Raw genomic sequence first — 24725 nt, forward strand, 5'->3', positions numbered from 1 at the left:
TTTCTCTAAAATATCTGGTATAATTAAGCCTGCCAACTGCCTTCCATTTTTTAAGACATTAATTTTAATTGTTAGTTAGAGCCGCCACTTGAATATCAATCTGGTCAATATAATAGATAATCTTTCTTCAGACACAACCTATAGCAATACTCCTGATATACGTGTAGGCCTACTCGAAATGTCAGGAATTTTCTTTTGTGAACAGAAGTCAACACATTTCCTTGTCACACAGTGACATATTTACCTATCAGTCTGTAATGGAGATTGAAAGAGTTGTTTTAATTGGCCATAAATAGTGATACAAGTCCTGCGCGCGGAAAGTATACCCTCAGATATAGTGGGCTTACTCGGTTTCCGTAGATTTTTTTAGTGGTTCGTGACGCACTAACGCGGAACGGACAGGTTAATTTTGACAGGCAAGATGGCGACTTCGGAGCCGGTAAGCGAGATTGAGGTATATGGACATTTCGTGGTACCACACGACACATAAGACAAAAAATAAACCAATCATGTTTTTATATCAAGTTTAATCTTATGACAGTTAAATATACCCGGTTTCAATTGAATATTTGGCTTCGGAAGCTGAAACCTCGGGTGTCTGGTTCCAACATGCTTAGCAATGGATGCTAACGTTAGCGATGGATTTAGGGGGTGGCATTGGTCATAAGGAGGGACTGGACATCGGTGGTTCACATTTGGATCTTTAATTCAATATAATTTGATATATCATACCACCTATAATTTTAAATTTGTCCTTTCAAATATATTAATCGTATTTGTGAACGGTTTTATTTACACTAATCAAACTGGTGACATCTGGACACGTGTGTCCGCGCTGCCTGTGCTAGCTAAGTTTTACATTAAGTTGCTAACTAGTTGCTATGGGGCTACCTAGACCATTTTGAATCGGAAGGATTTTTCCAAATGTAAATACCTGTTCTGGGGCCAATCGTAATGAATTTGCAACGGATCTATCATTAACTATTCGAATATCTGTAGCTAACTAGTTGGCTAATTATTAGCTTCCTTTCTAGGCTAGGTAGCTAACGTTAGCTAAATGGTGTTCCTAATTTGAATTAGCTAATGTTACCTAGCTAGCTATGTAAACTAACTAACGTTAGCTATACGACATACTCTGACATTAATTAATTAGGTAGCTAGATGCCAACATTAGTGTTTGAAAGGGGTTTAGCCAGATAACATTAGTGAGTGAGCCTCCCAGTCAATTGAAGTCCACTACAAGACCAAACGAATGTGGACACTTGTTCATCGAACATCTCTTTCCAAAATCATGGGCATTAATATGAAGTCCCCCACCTTGCTGCCATAAGTCTCTTCTCCCACCCTCCTTTGCTGCTACAAGTCTTGCCTCTTCTAGGAAGACTTTCCACTAGATGTTTGAAAATGTCTGCCAAGACTTTCTTCCATTCAGCCACAAGAGCATTGGTGAGATCGAGCACTGATGTTGGACTATTAGGCCTGGCTCCCAGTCGGCGTTCCAATTCATCCCAAAGGTGTTAGACAGTGTTGAGATCAGGGCTCTGTGCAGGCCAGTCAAGTTCTTCAACACCAATCTCAACAAAACATTTCTGTATTTACCTGCACAGGGGCATTGTGATGCTGAAACGGGAAAGGGCCTTCCCCAAACTGTTGCCACAAAGTTGGAAGCACAGAATCGTTTACAATGTCATTGAACGCTGTAGCGTTAAGATTTCCCATCACTGGAACTACAGGGCCTAGCCTGAACGATGAAAAAAACAACCCCAGACCATTATTCCTCTCCCACCAAATTTTACAGTTGGCACTATGAATTTGGACAGGTAGCATTATCCTTGCATCTGCCAAACCCAGATTAGTCCGTCGGACTGCCAGATGGTGACGCGTAATTCATCACTCCAGAGAACACATTTCCACTGTTCCAGAGTACAATGGCGGCGGAGCTTTACACCACTCCAGCCGATACATGACATTGCGCATGATGATCTTATGCCTCCATCACACCTACAGCGTCATTGTGCATTGCAGGACATACAGTTGAACAGGGTGGAAATTTAACAAACTGAATTGTTGGAAAGATGGCATCCTATGACGGTGCCACATTGAAAGTCACTGAGCTCTTCAGTAAGGCCATTGAGCAGTCTATCTACCCAATGTCTCCTCACTCAAATTAGGGCAGTGTGTCAGTCGGAGCTTGTTCTTGATCTTTCAATAGTGAAAGTCTAGATCTTCACCACTCCTACAGAGATGTTGGTAGATATTCAGTAGGCATGTTGAGTCATTGTTTGCATCATTCAGTAGTAGAAATGGCAGAAATTCTAGGTTTGGCTTGAAACAAAATTGTATATTCTAGTCAGACATGGATGGTATAACTGCACATTTAGTATTGATCTAGTATCAGAAGTAGTTAGTATACATGATTATCCTTGATTTTGTTATGATTGTAAATGTTTAGAACTATTGGCAGGATGGGTCTAAGGATATTATTTTTGTCAGGTTTCCTGCGAACAGCTTATATTGTATTGATTAATGTTTTTGGTGTCATCCCATCCAGAATGCACCTGAAACAGAAGAGCCCCAACCTGAAGTTATCCTCACTGCACCACCTGTGGTTGCTGGTTCTCAGCAGTACATCAAACACCCCTTGCAAAATAAGTATGGACACCACTGTGTTTGTGTGTGTGTGTGTGTGTGTGTGTGTGTGGTGTGTGTGTGCGCGCATGTGCTTCTGTCTGTATTAGAGGTCGACCGATTATGATTTTTCAACGCCGATACCGATTATTGGAGGACCAAAAAAGCCGATACCGATTAATCAGCCAATTTTTTTATTTGTATTATTTATTTGTAATAATGACAATTACAACAATACTGAATGAACACTTATTTTAACTTAATATAATACATCAATAAAATCAATTTAGCCTCAAATAAATAATGAAACGTGTTCAATTTGGTTTAAATAATGCAAAAACAGGCCTCCCGGGTGGCGCAGTGGTTAAGGGCGCTGTATTGCAGCGCCAGCTGTGCCATCAGAGCTCTGGGTTCGCGCTCAGGCTCTGTCGTAACCGGCCGCGACCGGGAGGTCCGTGGGGCGACGCACAATTGGCCTAGCGTCGTCCGGGTTAGGGAGGGATTGGTCGGTGGGGATCTCCTTGTCTCATCGCGCACCAGCGACTCCTGTGGCGGGCCGGGCGCAGTGCGCGCTAGCCAAGGTTGCCAGGGGCACGGTGTAGCCTCCGACACATTGGTGCGGCTGGCTTCCGGGTTCGATGCGCGCTGTGTTAAGAAGCAGTACGGCTAGTTGGGTTGTGTATCGGAGGACGCATGACATTCAGCCTTCGTCTCTCCCGAGCCCGTACGGGAGTTGTAGCAATGAGACAAGATAGTTGGACAATTGGATACCACGAAATTGGGGAGAAAAAGGGGTAAAAATTCAATTTAAAAAAATTATGCAAAAACAAAGTGTTGGAGAAGAAAGTAAAAGTGCAACACGTGCTAAAGTTTAAGTTCCTTGCTTGTTCCTTGCTCACATGAGAACATATGAAAGCTGGTGGTTCCTTTTAACATATTCCCAGGTAAGAAGTTTTAGGTTGTAGTTATTATAGGAATTATTATTAAGAAGTTTTAGGTTGTAGTTATTATAGGAATTATAGGACTATTTCTCTCTATACCATTTGTATTTCATTAACCTTTGACTATTGGATGTACTTATAGGCACTTTAGTATTGCCAGTGTAACAGTATAGCTTCCGTCCCTCTCCTCGCGCCTTCCTGGGCTCGAACCAGAAACACAACGACAACAGCCACCCTCGAAGCAGCGTTACCCATGCAGAGCAAGGGAAACAACCACCCCAAGGCTCCGAGCGAGTGAGGTTTGAAACGCTATTAGCATGCGCTAACTAGCTAGCCATTTCACTTCGGTTACACCAGCCTCATCTCGGGAGTTGAAAGGCTTGAAGTCATAAACAGCGCAATGCTTGACGCACAATGAAGACCTGCAAAACGCCCCAAAGTGCTGTTTGAATGAATGTTTACGCGCCTGCTTCTGCCTACCTCCGCTCAGTCAGATACTTAGATACTTGTATGCTTGTATGCTCAGTCAGATTATATGCAACGCAGGACACGCTAGATAATATCTAGTAACATCATCAACCAGGTGTAGTTAACTAGTGATTATGATTGATTGTTTTTTATAAGATAAGTTTAACTAGCTAGCAACTTACCTTGGCTTACTGCATTCGCGTAACAGGATCCATGTGGAGTGCGACGAGAAAGAGGCAGGTCGTTATTGCGTTGGACTAGTTAACTGTAAGGTTGCAAGATTAGATCCCCCGAGCTGACAAGGTGAAAATCTGTCGTTCTGCCCCTGAACAAGACAGTTAACCCACCGTTCCTAGGCCGTCATTGAAAATAAGAATGTGTTCTTAACTGACTTGCCTAGTTAAATAAAGATTAAATAAAGGTGTAAGAAAGAGAAAAAAATCTGCAAAATCGGTGTCCAGAAATACAGATTTCCGATTGTTATGAAAACTTGAAATCGGCCCTAATTAATCGTCCATTCCGATTAATCGGTCAACCTCTAGTCTGTATGTCTCTGTTTAGGCATTACAATTAGTGCCTTTTCCAGGGAGACAAATTCTTGTGGTAATCAGCACATGCAACAATCAGTGACAAAGGTAGCCCGAAACATAAGCGTATTACTTTGCAGAATAACAAGTTTATATAGCATCACAGATAGAACTAGAAGAGATAGAATGTGTCCTAATTGAATCTACTCTGTTAGTGATTGCCATATTATTCACCATAGGTTAATACACAGAGAAACTGCATAGTCTGCCACTGTATCCCGTGACACACTACAGCAAGTAGCTGAGACTTTCTCTCTGACCCAGGTGGTGTACAGTAGCTGTGTTAAGCATACATGACTTACAAGTAATTCGGAAAGTATTCAGAACCTTTAGCCTTTTCCACATTTTGTTACCTTACAGCCTTATTTCAAAATTGATTAAATAAATGTTTTTCCTCATCAACCTACACACAATACCCCATACTGACCAAACGACAACACATTTTTAGAAATTGATCATCCTTGAGATGTTTCTACAACTTGATTGGAGTCTGCCTGTGGTAAATTCAATTATTTGGACATGATTTTGGAAAAGCACACGTCTGTCTATATAAGGTCCCACAGTCGATAGTGCCTGTCAGAGCAAAAACTCCGAGACTCTTCCTAGAGCTGGTTGCCCGGCCAAACTGAGCAAGCGAGAGAGAAGGGCCTTGGTTGGGGAGGTAACCAAGAACCCGATGGTCCCTCTGACAGAGCTCCAGAGTTCCTCTGGGGAGATGGGAGAACCTTCCAGAAGGACATCCATCACTGCAGCACACCATCAATCAGGCCTTTATGTTAGAGTGGCCAGACGGAAGCCACTCTTCGGTAAAAGGCACATGACACCCCGCTTGGAGTTTGCCAAAAGGCACCTAAAGGACTCTCAGACCATGAGAAACAAGATTCTCTGGTCTGATGAAACCAAGATGGAACTCTTTGGCCTGAATGACAAGCGTCACATCTGGAGGAAACCTGGCCTACCTACGGTGAAGCATGGTGATGGCATGATCATGCTGTGGGGATGTTTTTCAGCGGCAGGGACTGGGAGTCTAGTCAGGATGGAGGGAAAGATGAACACAGGAAAGTATAGAGAGATCCTTGATGAAAACCTGCTCCACAGCGCTCAGGACCTCAGACTGGGGAGAAGGTTCACCTTCCAACAGGACAATGACCCTAAGCACACAGCCTATTTGATATTTCATTTTTATATATATATATTTATTTGCAAACATTTATAAAAATCTGTTTTTGATTTGTCATTATGCGGAATTGAGTGTATATTGATGATGATGATGATGATGATACTTTTTTTAAATGTGGAAAAGGTCAAGGGGTCTGAATACTTAACGAATGCACTCTAAGTGGGTCCTGTAGATGTTTCAGCTTGAAGCAGTGCTTGTTTGGTACAATAGTTCTACATTTTTGATAACTGGCTGCTGATTACAACACACTTGCTGCTCATAGTTGACGCCAGGGTTGTGTTTATTCATTAGGCATTGGCACCAAACAAGGAAAAGGACAGCTGGGCTTGTCAAATTAAGTTTTGATTTCAGTTAAAAAACATCTTAACACACGTTATTGTGTGCCCAAATGAACACAACCCAGTTGGGATACTAGGGTCACGCTCACTAGGCCAATAAAACGCTTTGGTGCTTCCCAAAATGTTTTTTCCATATTTCCCTTTACATTCCCTTTACATTCTCACAGCTGAAGAACAAAGCTTATCATACTTGCACTCTACAGATGTGACATTGTGATACCACCACTTTTGTCTCTTCTAGCACATCCCATCCAGTGGCTGTCTATTCAATAGGGCCCTAGGCCATAGACTACTGTAGGCAGTACAGCAGGCTGGGTAGAACTGCTGACATAGAGCACAGCCTCAGGATAGACACTCTCTAGACCTTTCCGTCTGTTCTGTCCCTGCCTCTCAGGTGGAAGCTGTTCCTCCATAGCCACTGATTCTGGACTAGTATGATGCTTTAAAACTCCATGGTTCGTTCTGGTCTTTTGTCCTGTTTGAAAATGTGATCTTAGTCCAGTGGATTTCAGATTCTATTGGTTTTGGTGTTACTTTACAGCTCTCTGAATGTTACTTTGGGGTGTCTGCACCAGAGAAAAAACAAGGCCAAACACTGCCTTGTGAAATCTCTTTCTCCTGTTTATTATGTTTTTCAGGGTGATACCAGGGATAGGAAGTCTGGAGTCACTCAACACACACACACTGTATGACTACAGTAGGAATTACCTAGTGGAGGTAATTCCTAATAGTCCATAAGTCCACAGACTTTACCTCAAGTGACACATTAGTGTTTGTTTACGCGTCTGTCTGTGACCTCACCCTGGTTCACCAGACGAGTCATGGCACACATCGTCTTGTTTCTCAACATTATTGATGATTTGAGAAAGTCGCTAAAAAAGCTTGCGCTCTGTTCTCTTTCTAGTATTCTTTTCAGTGTTTAACTTATTGGATATGACCCCAGCCTATTTGTCAGAAGCCTTTATTACACTATGCCAGCCATGATTGGGAAAGGGGGATACCTAGTCAGTTGTCCAACAATGTATTGTGCTGAAATGTGTGTTCTACATTTAACCCAACCCCTCTGAATCAGAGAGGTGCGGCAAGCTGCCTTAATCGACGTCCACGTCTTCGGGGAACAGTTGGTTAACTGCCTTGCTCAGGGGCAGAATGACATATTTTTAAGCTTTTGTGGTTTTACTATGACCATTTTCTCTTTTTACTAGCTACACCAAGCTATCTTTTCTTTTCACTGAGTGCCACTGTCGGAGATCCCTAGTGATTAGTGGGTTATCGGACTAGCCTACCACGCTAATCATTTTCTGACAGCTAAAAACATAGCATTCCAGCTATGGCGAGAAAAGCATCACCCACCCTAAACGAGGAGATGACTCTGCTCCTGTGGAAACAAGATATCGGCCAAAGACACTGTGCTCCGCATGCCTTGGGCTGCAACATGCCCAAAAAGTGTTAGCCTCCCCTGGCTCCTGTGCACATTGTGCCCCCTTCACCGTGAAGAGCTTCTGTCACAGGCTAGCACACCAAGCTAGCCTGAGTCAACAGGACCCTAACATGGGGTCTGGCATCCCCGATGGCTCATCAGAGGCCATGGATATCCCCACAGGGTATCCAGAAGCGACTGCTAGCTGGCTGGGGCGACCAGCTCGAAGACATTGCCCCGCTTTTGGAGGACTCCAGCAACAACCTCGCGACCTCCCTGCCAGGCTTCCTGATTTGGAGACAACATAGTGTTTTCCGACAGTTTCCTTTTGGAATCATCTGACGGAAACAGACTCCATCTCCTCAGGCCACCAAACCTCCTGCTGGGGAATCCGAAACTGAACACGCAGGCAGGGCACCATCCCCACCAGCTCTCGGTGTGGACCTGCAGGATGTGTGTGAACTCTCAGATAAACCGGTGATTTCCTGGTCTAATGCAGTAGCGAAAACCACCACATCCCGCTACGAGGGTAAGAGGATACCCAAAGCCAAACGGGCAATTAGTACCAGTCTTCCCAGAATGTCTGGAAGAGGTTACCTGTGACTGGAGTACATCTTTCTCCGCCGAGAACCCTGTCCAAGGTGTGTCGGTGTTAGCCTGTGTTGGCATGGAAGGGATTGGGCATGCCTTTTCGGTCCCACAGTCGAGATGATGCAGAAACGGTGCACAGAGAAAATGAGGAAGGGTGAAGACCTCCAGCTCTGTCTGCCCAGGAAGACACAGCCCTGTGCCTCGCCACACCCAGGTCGACCCCACTTAACCTTTTAAGATCCCCTGGAAGGTACATGCACGCTGACACGGTCAGAGACAATCTCTTTTCTAGGTTTAACCCTGTATAAGAACATTCCAGAATTGCATAGTACTGTTTCGCAGAGGGAACCTGGTCCCCTTCAAAACATGCCTGAGGCTGTTAGATTTGATGGCATCGGCTTTAGTAGTCATCCCATTAGGATGCTTGAATATGAGAGGGTTTCAATGCTGGATCTCTTCTCTAGGTCTGAGCTCATTACGTTATAACCATCACTGTGTACAAATTCTATAGATTGCATGGTAGCACTGCATTCCTGGAGACACCCAATGTTTTTGTCACAGGGTGCCAAGATGTGCACTGTTTTATCCAGAGAAGTAGTCACGACGGACGCGCCTCTCTCAGGTTGGGGTGCAACCCACAAGGGCAGAACGGTCAGAGGGGTGTGGGGACCCCATTGATGTTCTGCTCACACAAACTGCACGGAACTCCTCCACAAGTGGCCACGGGTCATCCTGGAAGCATTCCCCCCACTGGCCCTGATTTCGCCCACCTTTAGCCAAAGTGCAGGAGAAGGGTCTCTCTCTCTCATACTAATAGCACCACATTGGACAGAGAAACACTGGCTAGTGGAAATCACTCAACTACTATGGCCCTTCCCTCTGCGTCAGCAGTGCTCCCCCAGGCGCGCCGGGAGATTTCCTCAACCAGAATGGTTGGCACTCTGGGCATGGCCCGTGAACGATTCAACTTGAACACTGCTGGGCTTCCCCAAAATGTCATTTAAACTATTCAGAGTAGAGGTCGACCGATTTATGATTTTTCAGCGCCGATGCCGATTTATTGGAGAACCCAAAAAAAAAGCCGATACCGATTAATCGGCAATTAAAATAAAAAATATATTTAAAAAATGTAATAATGACAATTAAAACAATACTGAATGAACACTTATTTTAACTTAATATCATACATCAATAAAATCAATTTAACTCGGCCAGTCAGTTACTCGCCAATGAAATTGCAGGGCGCCAAATACAAATCAACAGAAATCTTCTCATAAATCAAATTTCTCAAACGTACAAGTATTAGGCACAATTTTAAAGATACAATTCTCATTAATCCAGCCACTGTCTGATATCAAAAATGCTTTACAGCGAAAGCTCCACAAACAATTGTTAGGTCACCACCAACTCACAGAAAAACCCAGCCATTTTTCCGGCCAAAGAGAGGAGTCACAAAAAGCACAAATAGAGAGAGAACTAACCTTTGATCTTCATCAGATGACGCTCAAAGGACTTCATGTTACACAATACATGTATGTTTAGTTTGGTAAAGTTCATATTTATATCTAAAAATCTTATTTTACATTGGCGTGTTACGTTCAGTAGTTCCAAAACATGAAGTGATATTGCAGAGAGCCACATGAATTCACAGAAATACTCATTATAAATGTTGATGAAAATTCAAGTGTTATGCATGAAACTTTAGATAAACTTCTCCTTAATGCAACCGCTATGTCAGATTTCAAAAAAACTTTACGGATAAAGCATAATCTGAGAGCGGCGCTCAGAGCCCAAACCAGCCAGAGAAATATCCGCCATGTTGGGGAGTCAACATTATTCATAAATAGCATTATAAATATTCACTTACCGTTGATGATCTTCATCAAAATGCACTCCCAGGAATCGCAGTTCCACAATAAATGCTTGTTTTGTTCGATAATGTCCATTATTTATGTACATTTATGTCCAATGGCTTCTTTTGTTAGGGTGTTTCCAAAAGCGCGATCTGGTCCAGTTGGACTAAAAGTTCAAAAAGTTATATTACAGGTCGAATAAACTTGTCAAACTAATTATAGAATCAATCTTTAGGATGTTTTTATCATAAAAGTTCAATAATGTTCCAACCGGAGAATTCCATTGTCTGTAGAAAAGCAATGGAACGAGAGCTATCTTTCATGTGAAAGCTCGTGACTGAGAACGAGGCTGCAGGCAGACCCCTTAGTCAAACAGCTCCCATCCGGCCCCCCTTCACATGAGAAGCCTGAAACAACGTTCTGAAGACGGTTGACATCTAGGGGAAGCCTTAGGTAGTGCAAAGTAACCCATATCCCACTGTGTATTCGATAGGGGTGAGTTCAAAAACTACAAACCTCAGATTTCTCACTTCCTGTTTGGATTTTTTCTCAGCATTTACCTGCCATATGAGTTCTGTTATACTCACAGACATCATTCAAACAGTTTTAGAAACTTCAGATTGTCTTCTATCCAATACTAATAATACTATGCATATATTAGCATCTGGGACTGAGTAGGAGGCAGTTCACTCTGGGCACGCTATTCATCCAAAAGTGAAAATGCTGCCCCCTATCCCAAAAGTTAAGAACAAGTTCTTATTTACAATGACGGCCTAGGAACGGTGGTTTAACTGCCTTCAGGGGCAAAACGACAGATTTTTACCTTGTCAGCTCGGGGATTCAATCTAGCAACCTTTCGGTTACTGGCCCAAAGCTCTAACCACTAGGCTACCGGCCGCCCCTGAAAGTACGCAGGTACTTTCCCGAAACGGATGACAGAAACAACTGGATTCGTTATCCTTTTCATGTTCTGCCTCCAGTCCACTTACCGATATCTGAACAAGAGAGGCTCATCGAAATTGCAACAAGCGATTCTGTGAAAATATAATTTAATCAGAAGCCACTGCCAGATTTCTGGATTGGGCTGCAGTCAGAATATCCTGCCTTGGCAAATCGTGCTGTTAAGACACTGATGCCCTTTGCAACCACATACCTATGTGAGAGTAGATTCTTGGCCCTCACTAGCATGAAAACTAAATACAGGCACAGACTGTGTGGAAAATTATTTAAGACTGAGACTCTCCAATACAACCCAACATTGCTGAGTTATGTGCATCCTTTAAAGCACACCCTTCTAATTAACCTGTGGTGAGTTATTCACCATGTTTTATGAATAAATAAGGTTTTGTATATAAGATGGCTAAATAAAGAGCAAAATTATTGATTATTATTATATTATTATTATTTGTGCCCTGGTCCTATAAGAGCTCTTTGTCACTTCCCACGAGCCGGGTTGTGACAAAAACTCACACTCATTCGTATGTTTAATAAATGTATTGTGTACAGTGTGTCCGTGGCAGGCTTACAATGATGGCAAAAAACAACATTTGAGAGTGCGCTGACCCTGATGCAGCTGGATGTTGAATGTTTGAAGGGGTACGGGACTATAAAAAGTTTGGGGACCACTGCACTAGACGAATGGCTACGTCCAGTTAACTTTTAATTTCTAAAAACTGAATTGCTGAATTTCTAAAAACCTGTTTTTGCTTTGTTATTATGGTGTATTATGTGTAGATTGATAAGACAAATATATATTTTAATCAATTTTAGAACAAGGTTGCAACGTAACAATGTAGAAAAAGTAAAGGGGTATGAATACTTTCTGAATGCACTGTATAAATGTCTGAGCTATGTGTATGCATAAACTCTAATATGCGTTTTTAATGAATCAATCTTAGAAAGCTGTCCATTTCGTTGTTAGGCTTTGAAACAACATCTACAACGCCATATTTTCCACTAAGTTTCAAACAGTTGTTGAACTATTTTCTTCAAATTGCTCAATCATGGTGAGGTTGAGTTTTTGAATGCAGTTGCATTGTCAGAGTGGTTAGAGGGACAATTGAGCACTGAGTACTAGCCCATTAGCTACCTGATGGTCATTAACGAGTTAGGTACTACCAACGCATGTCCAGAGTGCATAAGAGGAGATCACGGTTACTCAACATTCACATGGAGTTTTACTGCAATCAGGTCTCTGTCATGACTGCTGATTCATGACAGTAAACGTCCAACCTGTTCTGTCTGTGGGTACTGGGGAGCACGATAGGAAATCTCTGACTGAGTCTTCTCTCCTCAGATGGGCCCTGTGGTATTTCAAAAATGACAAGAGCAAAAGCTGGACAGAGAACCTTCGTCTCATCGCAAAGTTTGACACAGTGGAAGACTTCTGGGCGTGAGTACTCGTCCTCTTTCTCTTCTCCTTATCCTCTTTCTCCTCTCCACGCTATGACGTAACCATGACAATCAGAGTGCGTTGTACAGAATTGATACAAGTGTCTATGTGGAGTAAAGGACTGGCAGTTCTATGCATTGCATTGCTATCTGTGCCTCATTTATTATTATTCTATATATTTAACCTTTATTTAACTAGGCAAGTCAGTTAAGAACTTTTTTTAATATATTATTTTTAACAATGACGGCCTACCCCGGCCAAATCCTAACCCGGACGTCCCTGGGCCAATTGTGCGCCGCCCTGTGGGACTCCCAATCATGGCCGGTTGTGTTACAGCATGGAATCAAACCGGGCTCTGTAGTGACGCCTCTAGCACTGAGATGCAGTGCCTTAAACCGGCGCGCCACTCAGGAGCCCAAATGAGTCATTAGTTGTCTCCAAATAGAAATGATGGAGAATAACATGGAACAGGACATTGATATTTATAATCGTGGGGTCTAATATTGTTGCATATGGGCCTTTTGTTTAAGTGTGCCTCTTGGTTTTGTGTTGTAGATTATATAACCACATACAGCAGCCCAGCAAGTTGGGCTTTGGCTGTGACTACTGCTTATTTAAGGTAAGTTCACTTCTGAAACAAACCGTATCCCTTCAGAGGACTTGTCACTGTTCTGTTAAATGAAAACATCAGAGCCCGTATGCATAAACCATCTCAGAGTAGGAGTGATGATCTAGGATCAGGTTTCTCCTGTCCATTTAAATCTTATTATGATCTGATAGGCAAAACTGATCCTGGATCGGCACTTCTACTTTAAGACACTATGAATAAGGGCCCAGGATCAGGGTTTCCATTAAGAAAATGTGGTGCCGGACAATATGTCCGGGAAGATTTTAATTTACAGGCCATTTTGAGAAATGTACTGGACCCATATGCATTGGGTGCATAACCCATTAGGGCGTCTACCCATGGTGATCAGAATGACAGAAATCACATTTAGATTATGGTAATGCATCTTAACAGAAAATGCAACTCATGTAATGAAGCAGCCAACAAAATTTTATTTTCAAACATTTCCCAAAATACAATTTGGCAAAACAGCCCACCTGGGAAAACACCATTGTAAACAACGCACCTGATAGTGGATCCATTTGTGACAGAGACGGAAAACTGGGGGGGGGGATCTAAAGATGCAACAACTAAGATGTGTTGCTAATGTGACTAGGATTGTGCCTTTGGCTTCTGGACAATGAAAGAAAGTTGCTATGAAAACCAGAAGAACAGGAGAGAAATGGCATAGTGGTGGGTCTAATAGGGAAAAAATGGAAATACATTTGCCAAAATTATTTAATTTCTCCTGTCTATACAGAATTATTTAAAAAATCATTCCACATACTTCACCAGAAAGCAGAACTTAGCCACAGAGGAATCAAGGATCATTAGCTTCTTGTAAAAAAAAATTTGCTATGGATTCTTTCAAATCACAAGCTCGTAGGCCTATGCCTATTTGGGAAGCCCGCCATTTGGGCAGTGCGTGTGGCAATAGGCCTAGTTGCTTATTGAGCTGGGCTGTCAGTGAAAAGCATCTAAAATACAGTGCCTTGCGAAAGTAGCCCCCTTGAACTTTGCGACCTTTTGCCACATTTCAGGCTTCAAACATAAAGATATAAAACTGTATGGGGGACACAATCATGAAGTGGAACGACATTTATTGGATATTTCAAACTTTTTTAACAAATCAAAAACTGAAAAATTGGGCGTGTAAAATTATTCAGCCCCCTTAAGTTAATACTTTGTAGCGCCACCTTTTGCTGCGATTACAGCTGTAAGTCGCTTGGGGTATGTCTCTATCAGTTTCGCACATCGAGAGACTGACATTTTTTCCCATTCCTCCTTGCAAAACAGCTCGATCTCAGTGAGGTTGGATGGAGAGCATTTGTGAACAGCAGTTTTCAGTTCTTTCTACAGATTCTCGATTGGATTCAGGTCTGGACTTTGACTTGGCCATTCTAACACCTGGATATGTTTATTTTTGAACCATTCCATTGTAGATTTTGCTTTATGTTTTGGATCATTGTCTTGTTGGAAGACAAATCTCCATCCCAGTCTCAGGTCTTTTGGAGACTCCATCAGGTTTTCTTCCAGAATGGTCCTGTATTTGGCTCCATCCATCTTCCCATCAATTTTAACCATCTTCCCTGTCCCTGCTGAAGAAAAGCAGGCCCAAACCATGATGCTGCCACCACCATGTTTGACAGTGGGGATGATGTGTTCAGCTGTGTTGCTTTTACGCCAAACATAACGTTTTGCATTGTTGCCAAAAAGTTCAATTTTGGTTTCATCTGACCAGAGCACCTTCTTCCACATGTTTGGTGTGTCTCCCAGGTGGCTTGTGACAAACTTTAAACAACACTTTTTATGGATATCTTTAAGAAATGGCTTTCTTCTTGCCACTCTTCCATAAAGGCCAGATTTGTGCAATATACGACTGATTGTTGTCCTATGGACAGAGTCTCCCACCTCAGCTGTAGATCTCTGCAGTTCATCCAGAGTGATCATGGGCCTCTTGGCTGCATCTCTGATCAGTCTTCTCCTTGTATGAGCTGAAAGTTTAGAGGGACGGCCAGGTCTTGGTAGGTTTGCAGTGGTCTGATACTCCTTCCATTTCAATATTATCGCTTGCACAGTGCTCCTTCTCTGAGACTATCACAGTGCAGGTGCATTTATACGGAGACTTGATTACACACAGGTGGATTGTATTTATCATCAGTCATTTAGGTCAACATTGGATCATTCAGAGATCCTCACTGAACTTCTGGAGAGTTTGCTGCACTGAAAGTAAAGGGGCTGAATAATTTTGCACGCCCAATTTTTCAGTTTTTGATTTGTTAAAAAAGTTTGAAATATCCAATAAATGTCGTTCCACTTCATGATTGTGTGGTTGTTGTTGATTCTTCACAAAAAAATACAGTTTTATATCTTTATGTTTGAAGCCTGAAATGTGGCAAAAGGTCGCAAAGTTCAAGGGGGCCGAATACTTTCGCAAGGCACTGTATGTGTAAAGATAATGTGTCTTGAGTATAATTTAAACTGTTGAGACAAGAAGGGGAGGGGTGTGTGGCAAAGTCTCTCCAGAATGGCTCAGCTGTCTCCTGCCAATACTTGCATATTCATTGTGTGAATTGTTTGCACTTAGATGATTAAAAAAATTACCCATTTCATGTCACCAGTAGTAAATGTACTATTAATCCCCATTTTGGTTACATTTATTTTAATGCATGTATTTGTCATTTGCCGTTCTCATTCTCAGAGTGGAAACGTTATTTGCGGAGTTCACAACCGGCTACACTTGTGAGAAACAAGTTTTGGTTTATTTCATAACCATCAGTAATGCGTTTTTTTTTTTCATCGTCTTTTATTTGGAGTGCTCCATGTGAGCAATGAGCATGCCTGGTTTTTCTGTCCTGATAATGTTGAGGGAGTGTGTGTGCCTGAGCACGCATAGAAGTACCTGGCCATCCATTGCGAATGATAATACACAATGAACGAAAGTATAAACGCAACATGTAAAGTGTTGGTCTCATGTTACATGAGCTGAAATAAAAGATCCCAAAAATGTTCCATATGCACAAAAATCTTATTTCGCTCAAATTTGGTGCACGTAATGTATTTACATCACTGTAAGTGAGAATTTCCCCTTTGCCAAAATAATCCATCCACCTGACAGGTGTGGCATATCAAGAAGCTGATTTAAACAGCATGATCATTACACACGTGCACCTTATGCTAGGGACATTAAAAGGCCACTCTTAAATGTGCAGTTTTGTCACAACACAATGCCACAGACGTCTCAAATTGAGACAACTGAAGAATTGCTGCTCAAACTGCCAGAAATCGTCTCAGGGACGCTCATCTGCTTGCTCGTTGTCCTCACCAGGGTCTTGACCTGACTGCAGTTTAGCGTCATAACAGACTTCAGTGGGCAAATGCTCACCTTCGGTGACCACTGGCATGCTGGAGAAGTGTGCTCTTTACCGATGAATCCCGGTTTCAATTGTACCGGGCATTTGGCAGACAGTGTGTATGGTGTCGTGTGGACGAGTGGTTTGCTGATGTCAACGTTGTGAACAGAGTGCCCCATGGTGGCGATGGGGTTATGGTATGGGCGGGCATAAGCTACGGATAGCAAACAATTGCATTTGATCGATGGCAATTTGAATGCACAGAGAAACTGTGACGGGATCCTGAGGCCCATTGTCGTGCCATTCAGCCGCCATCATCACCTCATGTTTCAGCATGATAATGCATGGCCCCATGTCGCAAGGGTCTGTACACAATTTCTGGTTGCTGAAAATGGCCGTTCTTCCATGGCCTGCATACTCCACCAGACATGTCACCGATTGAGCATGTTTGGGATGCTTGGATCGACGTGTACGACAGCGTGTTCCAGTTCCTGCCAATATCCAGCAACTTCGCACCGCCATTGACGAGTGGGACAACATTCCACAGGCCACAATCAACAGCCTGATCAGCTCTATGCAAAGGAGTTGAGTCGGACACGAGGCAAATGGTCACACCAGATACTGACTGGTTTTCTGAACCATGTCCCTACCTTTTTTAAAAGGATCTATGACCAACGGATGCTTATCTGTATTCCCAGTCATTTGAAATCCCTAGATTAGGGCCTAATGAATTTATTTCATTCAACTGATTTCCTTTTATGATGTCTAACTCTGATTTTGCGTATAGGCTACTTTAAGGCAAGGTAAGACATGTCTCAAAATTTGCCGGCTAATGGAAACCCTGCTCAGAATGTAGATTGGGGTCAAGTTACCTAACGTTCCCCTACTGCTCTCTGTGTGTTTCAGGATGGGGTGAAGCCAATGTGGGAGGATGACAAGAACAAGCTGGGTGGGAGGTGGCTGATGACCCTCAGCAAACAGCAGAGACAAATCGACCTCGACCGCTACTGGATGGAGACGGTCAGCATCATTATTCTTAAACCTGGGTCCTGTTCTTAGACACCAAATGAAAGAAAATGGGACTGAAACAAGGATGGACTACCTGAACTGAAAGCTCATTTTCATTGCTAAATGTTTCCCGTTGTGTGCCCTGACGAATACGGCTCTGAGTTTGGAATAGTTCATTAGGACACAAAAATATTTTTGGATGGTCCAGTCAGTCAATTTTCTTCCATATGGTACCTAATGAACACAACCCTGCTGTAACTGTCCATGACTATACTTCCAAAGTATTGTCAAATAATCTAATGTATGGAATGGATTGCTAGAGGGCAACTTAACACGTAAATAACATTTAATTAATTCCATAATATCATGTACTGTGTGTGTGTTGTAGCTGTTGTGTTTAATCGGCGAGTCATTTGACGAGGCCAGTGAAGATGTGTGTGGAGCGGTGGTCAACATCCGACCCAAGGGAGATAAAATATCCATCTGGACCGGAAACTGTCAGAACAAGGAAGCCATCGTGACAATAGGGTAGGTCATCTCTCTGGCCTTTTGTCAATTGGGCAAAAGTCTGTCCTTTCCTCCACTCCTCTGTGACTTGGAAACGGATAAATGTTCACTTTGTTAATAAGTGAAGAGGATTTTCTTCTTCGAATGCCTTTCTCCAGTAGAGGATGCTCAGGTGTATCAAAGAGTTTTGAAATCAGCCACACACCCTTTGAAACCACAGTTTTCTAGAAGGAGAAAAGCGTGCACACATTGATTAAAAACAATATGCTGCTTATTGTTTTATCAAAAAGCTAATCTCTTTTTACCACTTTACACATGTATTTTGGGATTGCACCCCTGTAAACGGAATTTGCTTAATTTCATACGCGCGCATTGGTTTCTACGTTTCCTCGCTTACCATTGACCTTTTTCAAAAGGAGGTGAGGAAAGAACGTGAGGAGTTGAGAACCCAATTGAGTCTCGTGCGCACACACACTTTTATCCACCAATTACACATTTCATTTGGCACATAAGCAAATTCTGTATATTATGTGAATTGAACAAGTTCAGATAATCATATATATATATATATGTATGTTATTCATGTGTGAAACTTTTCAGATGAAAAGGTTTTCTTTTAAGTTAACCCGGAAGTGCAAAAAGTGTGTAGTTGGCAGAAATGCCATCGGTTCTGAGACTAACAGTACTGCTCTGTTTCTAGTTGCCCACTAAGTAGAGACAATGTATGTAAGACTGTACTGAGAACCTATTCAATATTATCTCACTCATCTCTCTCCAGACAACAGTATAAAGAGCGCCTGAGTATCCCCATCAAGCTCCTGATTGGCTACCAGTCACATGACGACACGTCTAGCAAGAGTGGTTCCACCACCAAGAACATGTACTCAGTCTGATCAACACCTACCCCCAATCTCAGCTCAACTATCAACTCCCTGCATCACCAACCCATTAATACTTTTCAGTTGTCAACTGCTGTTAGTGTCCTTCCTTTTTACAGACGAGAGAATTGTTGAAACGTATATAAAATTAGAGACGCCTCCCTGACACCCGATGGACCGGCTGGCTAACCTCCGGGTCTTGTCGGGAAGAAGAGGAAAGAAAGAAAGGACAGCGTCAGCTGAAGCTGTTGGGATTTGAGCTAGAAGATCGTTAAATTAGTTAATTTTAGAATTGGAGTATATGTGACTAATAATACCAGTGGCTTTCCCCCTACTAACGTAACTGAGGAGAAGATCTGTCGTTTATGGCTTGATTAAAAGACAGACAACTTTCTTAGCTGTAAAACCTTTTCCTTTTCTCATGCAGAGTTTATGATCATTCCCTGTTATGAAAAGTGTTTCTCACCAACCACCCAGGATAGAAAAGTAGACGAGATTCATTCAGCAGATTTTAAAGGGCAACCAGCGTTTTAACCTTCTTTAGTTGGAGGTGTTTGGCATGAGAAGGGATTGCAGATGCACCTGTTGCAGAAAAGACAACGGTACCTTAATTTGTTTTTGTGTAAAAGAATAGTAGCGGTAACAGAAGAACGGCCACATATAGTTTCAGCCATGCTGGGATTGTGGATCCTTTGCTTGTAGAACTATTTTGAACTTTTGTTTCCCTTACATGCATTTATGATATATGCATTGCAGTTGAACTACATAGTTGGAGGACAACCATGAAAAAGAAACTGAGTTCCTTACAATTTTTTTGTTTTTGAGGAGGTTAACGACATGGACTACTGCTTCATAATATAGAACATTTTTTACAGTGTATCATACTAAGTAAAGATGCCTGGACAAGTTTTAGGTCTGCTTCTTACCGTTTTCTTCCTAACAAACTGTAGAACATTTCGCACTACTCTGGGGCCTGTGCGAGTGGAGAAAAAAGGATATCTATCCATCGTGAAATGATTTAGCTTATAATGTATCTTTATTATCTGTAATTCCAGGATGTATATTACCTTCTTTCAAGTAAAGGTTAAGTGCTTTGCATTAAAACCAGAACCACACGGTCTCCTTTTCTGTGTCGTCTGTTTAGCATCACTTCCTATAGTGTCATGGGGGTGCGTTCAATATACAGATTATACATGATCAGAGCCATATACCACATACAGTGCATTTGAAAAGTATTCAGACCCCTTGACTTTTCCACATTTTATTAAGTTACAGCCTTATTCTAAAATGTATCAAATTTGTTGTTTTTTCTCAATCTACACACAATACACCATAATGACAAAAGTTAAGACAGGCTTTTAGAAAAAAATTCAAATGTATTCAAAGTAATATTTTTTTTTTTTACATAAGTATTCAGACGCTTTACTCAGTACTTTGTTGAAGTACCCCTGGGAGCAATTACAGATTTGAGTCTTGGGTATGATGCTACAAGCTTGGCACACCTGTATTTGGGGAGTTTCTCTCACTCTTCTCTGCAGATCCTTTCAAGCTCTCAGGTTGGATGGGGAGTGTCGCTGCACAGCTATTTTTCAGGTCTCCAGAGATGTTCGATCAGGTTTAAGTCCAGGTTCTGGCTGAGCCACTCTGACATTTAGAGATTTGTCCCGAAGCCACTCCTGCGTGCTTAGGGTTGTTGTCCTGTTGTAAGGTGAACCTTTGCCCCAGTCTGAGGTCCTGAGCGCGCATCAAGAATCTCTGTACTTCACTATGTTCATCTTCCCTCAATCTTGAATAGTCTCCCAATCTCTGCCGCTGAAAAACATTCCCACAGCATTATTCTGCCACCCATGCTTCACCGTAGGGATGGTGTTAGGTTTCTTCTAGATGTGATGCTTGGCATTCAGGCCAAAGAGTTCAATCTTGGTTTCATAAGACCAGAGAATCTTGTTTGTCATGGTCTGAGAGTCCTTTAGGTGCCTTTTGGCAAACTCCAAGCGGGCTGTCATGCCTTTTACTGAGGAGTAACTTCTGTCTGGCCACTCTACCATAAAGGCCTGATTGGTGGAGTGCTGCAGAGATGGTTGTCCTCCTGGAAGGTTCTCCCATCTCCACAGAGGAACTCTAGAGCTCGGTCAGAGTGACCATCAGGTTTTTTGTCATCTCCCTGGCCGAGACCATTCTCCCCCAATTGCTTAGTTTGGCCAGGTGGCCAGCTCTAGGAAGAGTGTTGGTGTTTCCAAACATCTTCCATTTAAAAATGAAGGCCACTGTTTTCTTTGTGACCAATGCTGCAGAAATGTTTTGCTACCCTTCCCTAGATCTGTGCCTCGACACAATCCTGTCTCGGAGCTCAACGGACAATTCCTTTGATCTCATGCCTTGGTTTTTGCTCTGATGTACTGTCAACTGTGGGACCTTATATAGACAGGTGTGTGCCTTTCCAAATCATGTCCAATCAATAGATTTTACCACAGGTGGAGTCCACTCAAGTTGTAGAAACATCTCAAGGATGATCAAAGGAAACAGGATGCACCTGAGCTCAATTTCGATTCTCATAGCATACTTATGTAAATAAGGTATTTATGTTTTTATTTTTAATGCATTTGCAAAAATGTATAAACTTGTTTTCACTTTGTCATTATGGGGTATTGTGTGTAGATGAGGAATACTATTTATTTAATACATTTTAGAATAAGGCTGTAATGTAACTGTGGAAAAAGTAAAGGGGTCTGAATACTTTCTGAATGCACTGATATGTGGTTTGAGCAGTTAGTTAGGTAACTTTGGTCAACTGAGTTCTGAGTTCGGGATAACCGGTACCACGAAAGTGGCTCACCTTTTAGACAGGTACATTTTTATGGTAATGAATCCTTTAGAACTAACCCCGATTGATCCTGAATTAAGTGTCTGATTATTGGTTTAATCGGCTCCCCATTAGCTTTTGCTTAAAAAGCAGCTACACTTCTTGGGGTCCACACAAAAACATAAAACACAAGTAGCAAACACTAATACACTAATATACAAGAACAGTGACACAAATTGTAAATACAATAGACAAACAATACTACTAAATACTGTGTAGGTTGTGTTTGTATGTCATGTCACAGTCCCTATTGTGCCATGATGTTTTTTATTTTATTTTTAATGTAAAGGTACTTTTTTTCCCCTTTTTTTTTGAGTAATTGGAGATGGGAGTTCTATGTGATTATGGCTCTGTATAACACTGTGCATTGCTGTGAATTTGTTTTGGACTTGGACTCTGAAGAGACCCCTGGTGGCTTGTTTTGTGGGGCAAGTATGGGTGTCAGCTGTATGTTATATAATAATGCAGACAATCTAGAATTTATGACTAATATTTATAAAAAAAACTAGAAGATAAGCAGTTCATCTCTCAACCAGGAAAGACTGGCATGCATGTTGTTGATGTTCTGTATGTGCAGTTAAGGGCAAGACGTGCTGCTCTGTTTTGAGACAGCTGCAGCTTTGCTCGGTCTTTCTTTGCTGCACTTGGCCATATTACTGGACAGTAATCAAGTTGGGACAAGACCAGAGCAGAACCTGAACAACTAGTACAGTTGATTTGTTATAACAGACATCTTTACAACAACTTTGTCAATGTACCGTGACCATGATAATTGACCTTCCAATGTTATACCTAGGAGTTTAGCTTCCTCAATTTGTTCAATGGTTACACCCTTTATGCAAAACTCTGGTTTAGGTCTTAGAGAATGTTTTGAACCAAATACAATGCTTTTAGTTTTAGATGTACTGAAGACCAGTTTGTTATTAATCACCCACTCTGATACTGACTAACACATTATTTTGAATTTCAGTGAGCTCACTGGCTTAGGGTGCTGACAAAAGTGTGGAATCATCCATATACATATTAATTCTAGCTTTGTGTAAGACCAGTGGCAAATCATTTGTAAAAAAATATATAAAACATTAACAGCACAGCACACTGTACATATCTTATGTTAGAGAAGCTCCCATTGAAGAACACTGGGTTATATTGGATAAATAACTCCAACCATGTGATGGCAGTTTTTTCAATAACAATTTATGATCAATGACATCAGACTACACTGAAATCTAACAATGCAGCTCCAACTACAGTATCACCTTACAAAAAAATATTGCCATTTTGAAACTGCAGTCTACCGTGGTATTTTGGACGCAGTAATTGCAGAATAACTGCAGTTATACGGCAAAATTACTTTAGTAAAAAATACTGTTCTTTTGGACGCAGTATTTGCAGCATACTGCACTCTTGACTGCAATCTTTTTTTGTAAGGGTATCCATTTATTTTAACCAATCATCAGTCACCTGAGTCAGCGCAGTACAAGTTGAGTACCCTTCTTTATTTATGCATGCTGAAAGTCAGTAGTTAACGTTTTCTCTGAAAAATGGCGTTGTATTTGGTCAAACACAATTCTCTCCATCAGTTTACTATCAGTTACTAACAATTCTCAAACTGATTGGGCGGCTGTTAGAGCCAGCAAAGGGTGCTTTAATTTTTTTATGCAGGGCAATTACATTAGCTTCCTTCCACCCCTGCGGGGACACTCCTTTAGGCTTTGGCTAAAGATATAGCAAATAGGGGCGGCAATGCAGTCTGCCTCCATTCTCCATAGTTGCCCATCAAGGTTGTCTATACCTGGTGGCTTATCATTATTGATGAATAACAATAGTTTTTCCACCTCTGTCACACTAACTGTACCATTTATCTTGGTTTGGTAATATAATTTATTTTTGTTAGTTTAAGTTTAGCCACAACATTTCTCAATGTACAGTATGTCAACCAACCTCTTTTGCATCATTTGTTCGAACCATAGCGTTGTTTTATTCGTCATCAATCCAGGGGGCTCTAACAGTTCTCACAGTTCATTTCTTGAACTGCTTGTCAAAAAATTTGCATGAATAATTGAACAAATACTTCAGAGCTGCAAGTTCAGGATAAATGAAATCAGAACCCCTCCCTTTTGCAAAGATTGCTTCATCATCCCATTCATTTGAGTAAAACGGCGGATTCAAAAGTTTAATATTTTTGTGTGTTTTCAACATTTGTAATGTTAAAATACCTATCACATTACACATTTAATGACCGAATCCATTTGAAACTTGACACAGTAAAGCTAGTGTATGACATAACACATTAATTGTATTCATATGGGTGTGAAAAAATGTGCTTGTGCATAGATAAGCATGCCAAAGAGTTAACAGTAGGCATGAACGATAAGTAATAAAATAAAGACGGCACTTCAACATTTCACAGCATAGTCTGCGGAATTTTCAAGAGCACTTGTCTTTATGTGGCACGGAGTCCACATATAGGTTGATGTGTCAGCATTGTGGCAATGAAGAGTTCAGCGTTCGTCAAGCCACTTGCGACATGCCCGCGCTCCTAAACCTGCTGGAGTACGCTTCGAGGTCGTTATAACGTGGAGAGCGTTCGATTTGCCTGCTGGGGGACAACGAGACTCCAAGCTCCTCTAAAACGTGCCAGCAGAATGTTGCATTTGCCGATGTACGGTAGCTTATGGGCATAATGTTTACAATGCAAGCTACCGGTAGAAACGTTGTACAGTTGGCTAAACATATTGGTAAGTTAAGTAGTGCTCATGTATTTTTTTCTCCAACCAATGTAGGCCTACTATTTTATCCCCTTTTCAACATTGAGAGTGTTTAATCACGATTCATGTTGACAAACATGATAACAGATCACATCCATATGGCAAGTTAGACAAGTTAACTTTCAGGGGATAAACTAGATGGCTATGCTATATTTGCTTGGCATCTAGTGGTGATGACAGTAGTCCGACTGACAACTTTATCAGGATGAGGATCAATGGATGTTTACTGATCATGAAAAGCATGCAGTAACTTGCTGTGCAACTGATGATAGAGCTAAATGTGGAATAATCGGAAATGTGTAGTTCTGACTACTATGCTCTTCAAGAGGTGATACTATTT

General features: G+C 41.7%; 1 protein-coding gene across 2 annotated transcripts; it reads left to right on the top strand.

The window, feature by feature from the left end:
• Positions 1-47: 47 nt before the first annotated feature.
• Positions 48-19870, top strand: LOC110502643 (eukaryotic translation initiation factor 4E). Of its 2 annotated transcripts, none has more exons than XM_021580852.2 (7): positions 48-439; positions 2552-2652; positions 12303-12398; positions 12954-13017; positions 17265-17378; positions 17755-17894; positions 18652-19870. In XM_021580852.2, the coding sequence occupies exons 1-7, from the start codon at positions 422-424 to the stop codon at positions 18764-18766; spliced, it is 648 nt and encodes a 215-aa protein (XP_021436527.1). In that variant the 5' UTR covers positions 48-421; the 3' UTR covers positions 18767-19870. The 2 variants fall into 2 exon arrangements, with proteins under 2 accessions (XP_021436527.1, XP_021436526.1); XM_021580851.2 differs by having other exon boundaries at positions 50-454.
• Positions 19871-24725: the final 4855 nt, after the last annotated feature.

Source organism: Oncorhynchus mykiss, chromosome 23 (genome assembly GCF_013265735.2).
Source record: "Oncorhynchus mykiss isolate Arlee chromosome 23, USDA_OmykA_1.1, whole genome shotgun sequence".
NCBI classification, from domain to species: domain Eukaryota; kingdom Metazoa; phylum Chordata; class Actinopteri; order Salmoniformes; family Salmonidae; genus Oncorhynchus; species Oncorhynchus mykiss.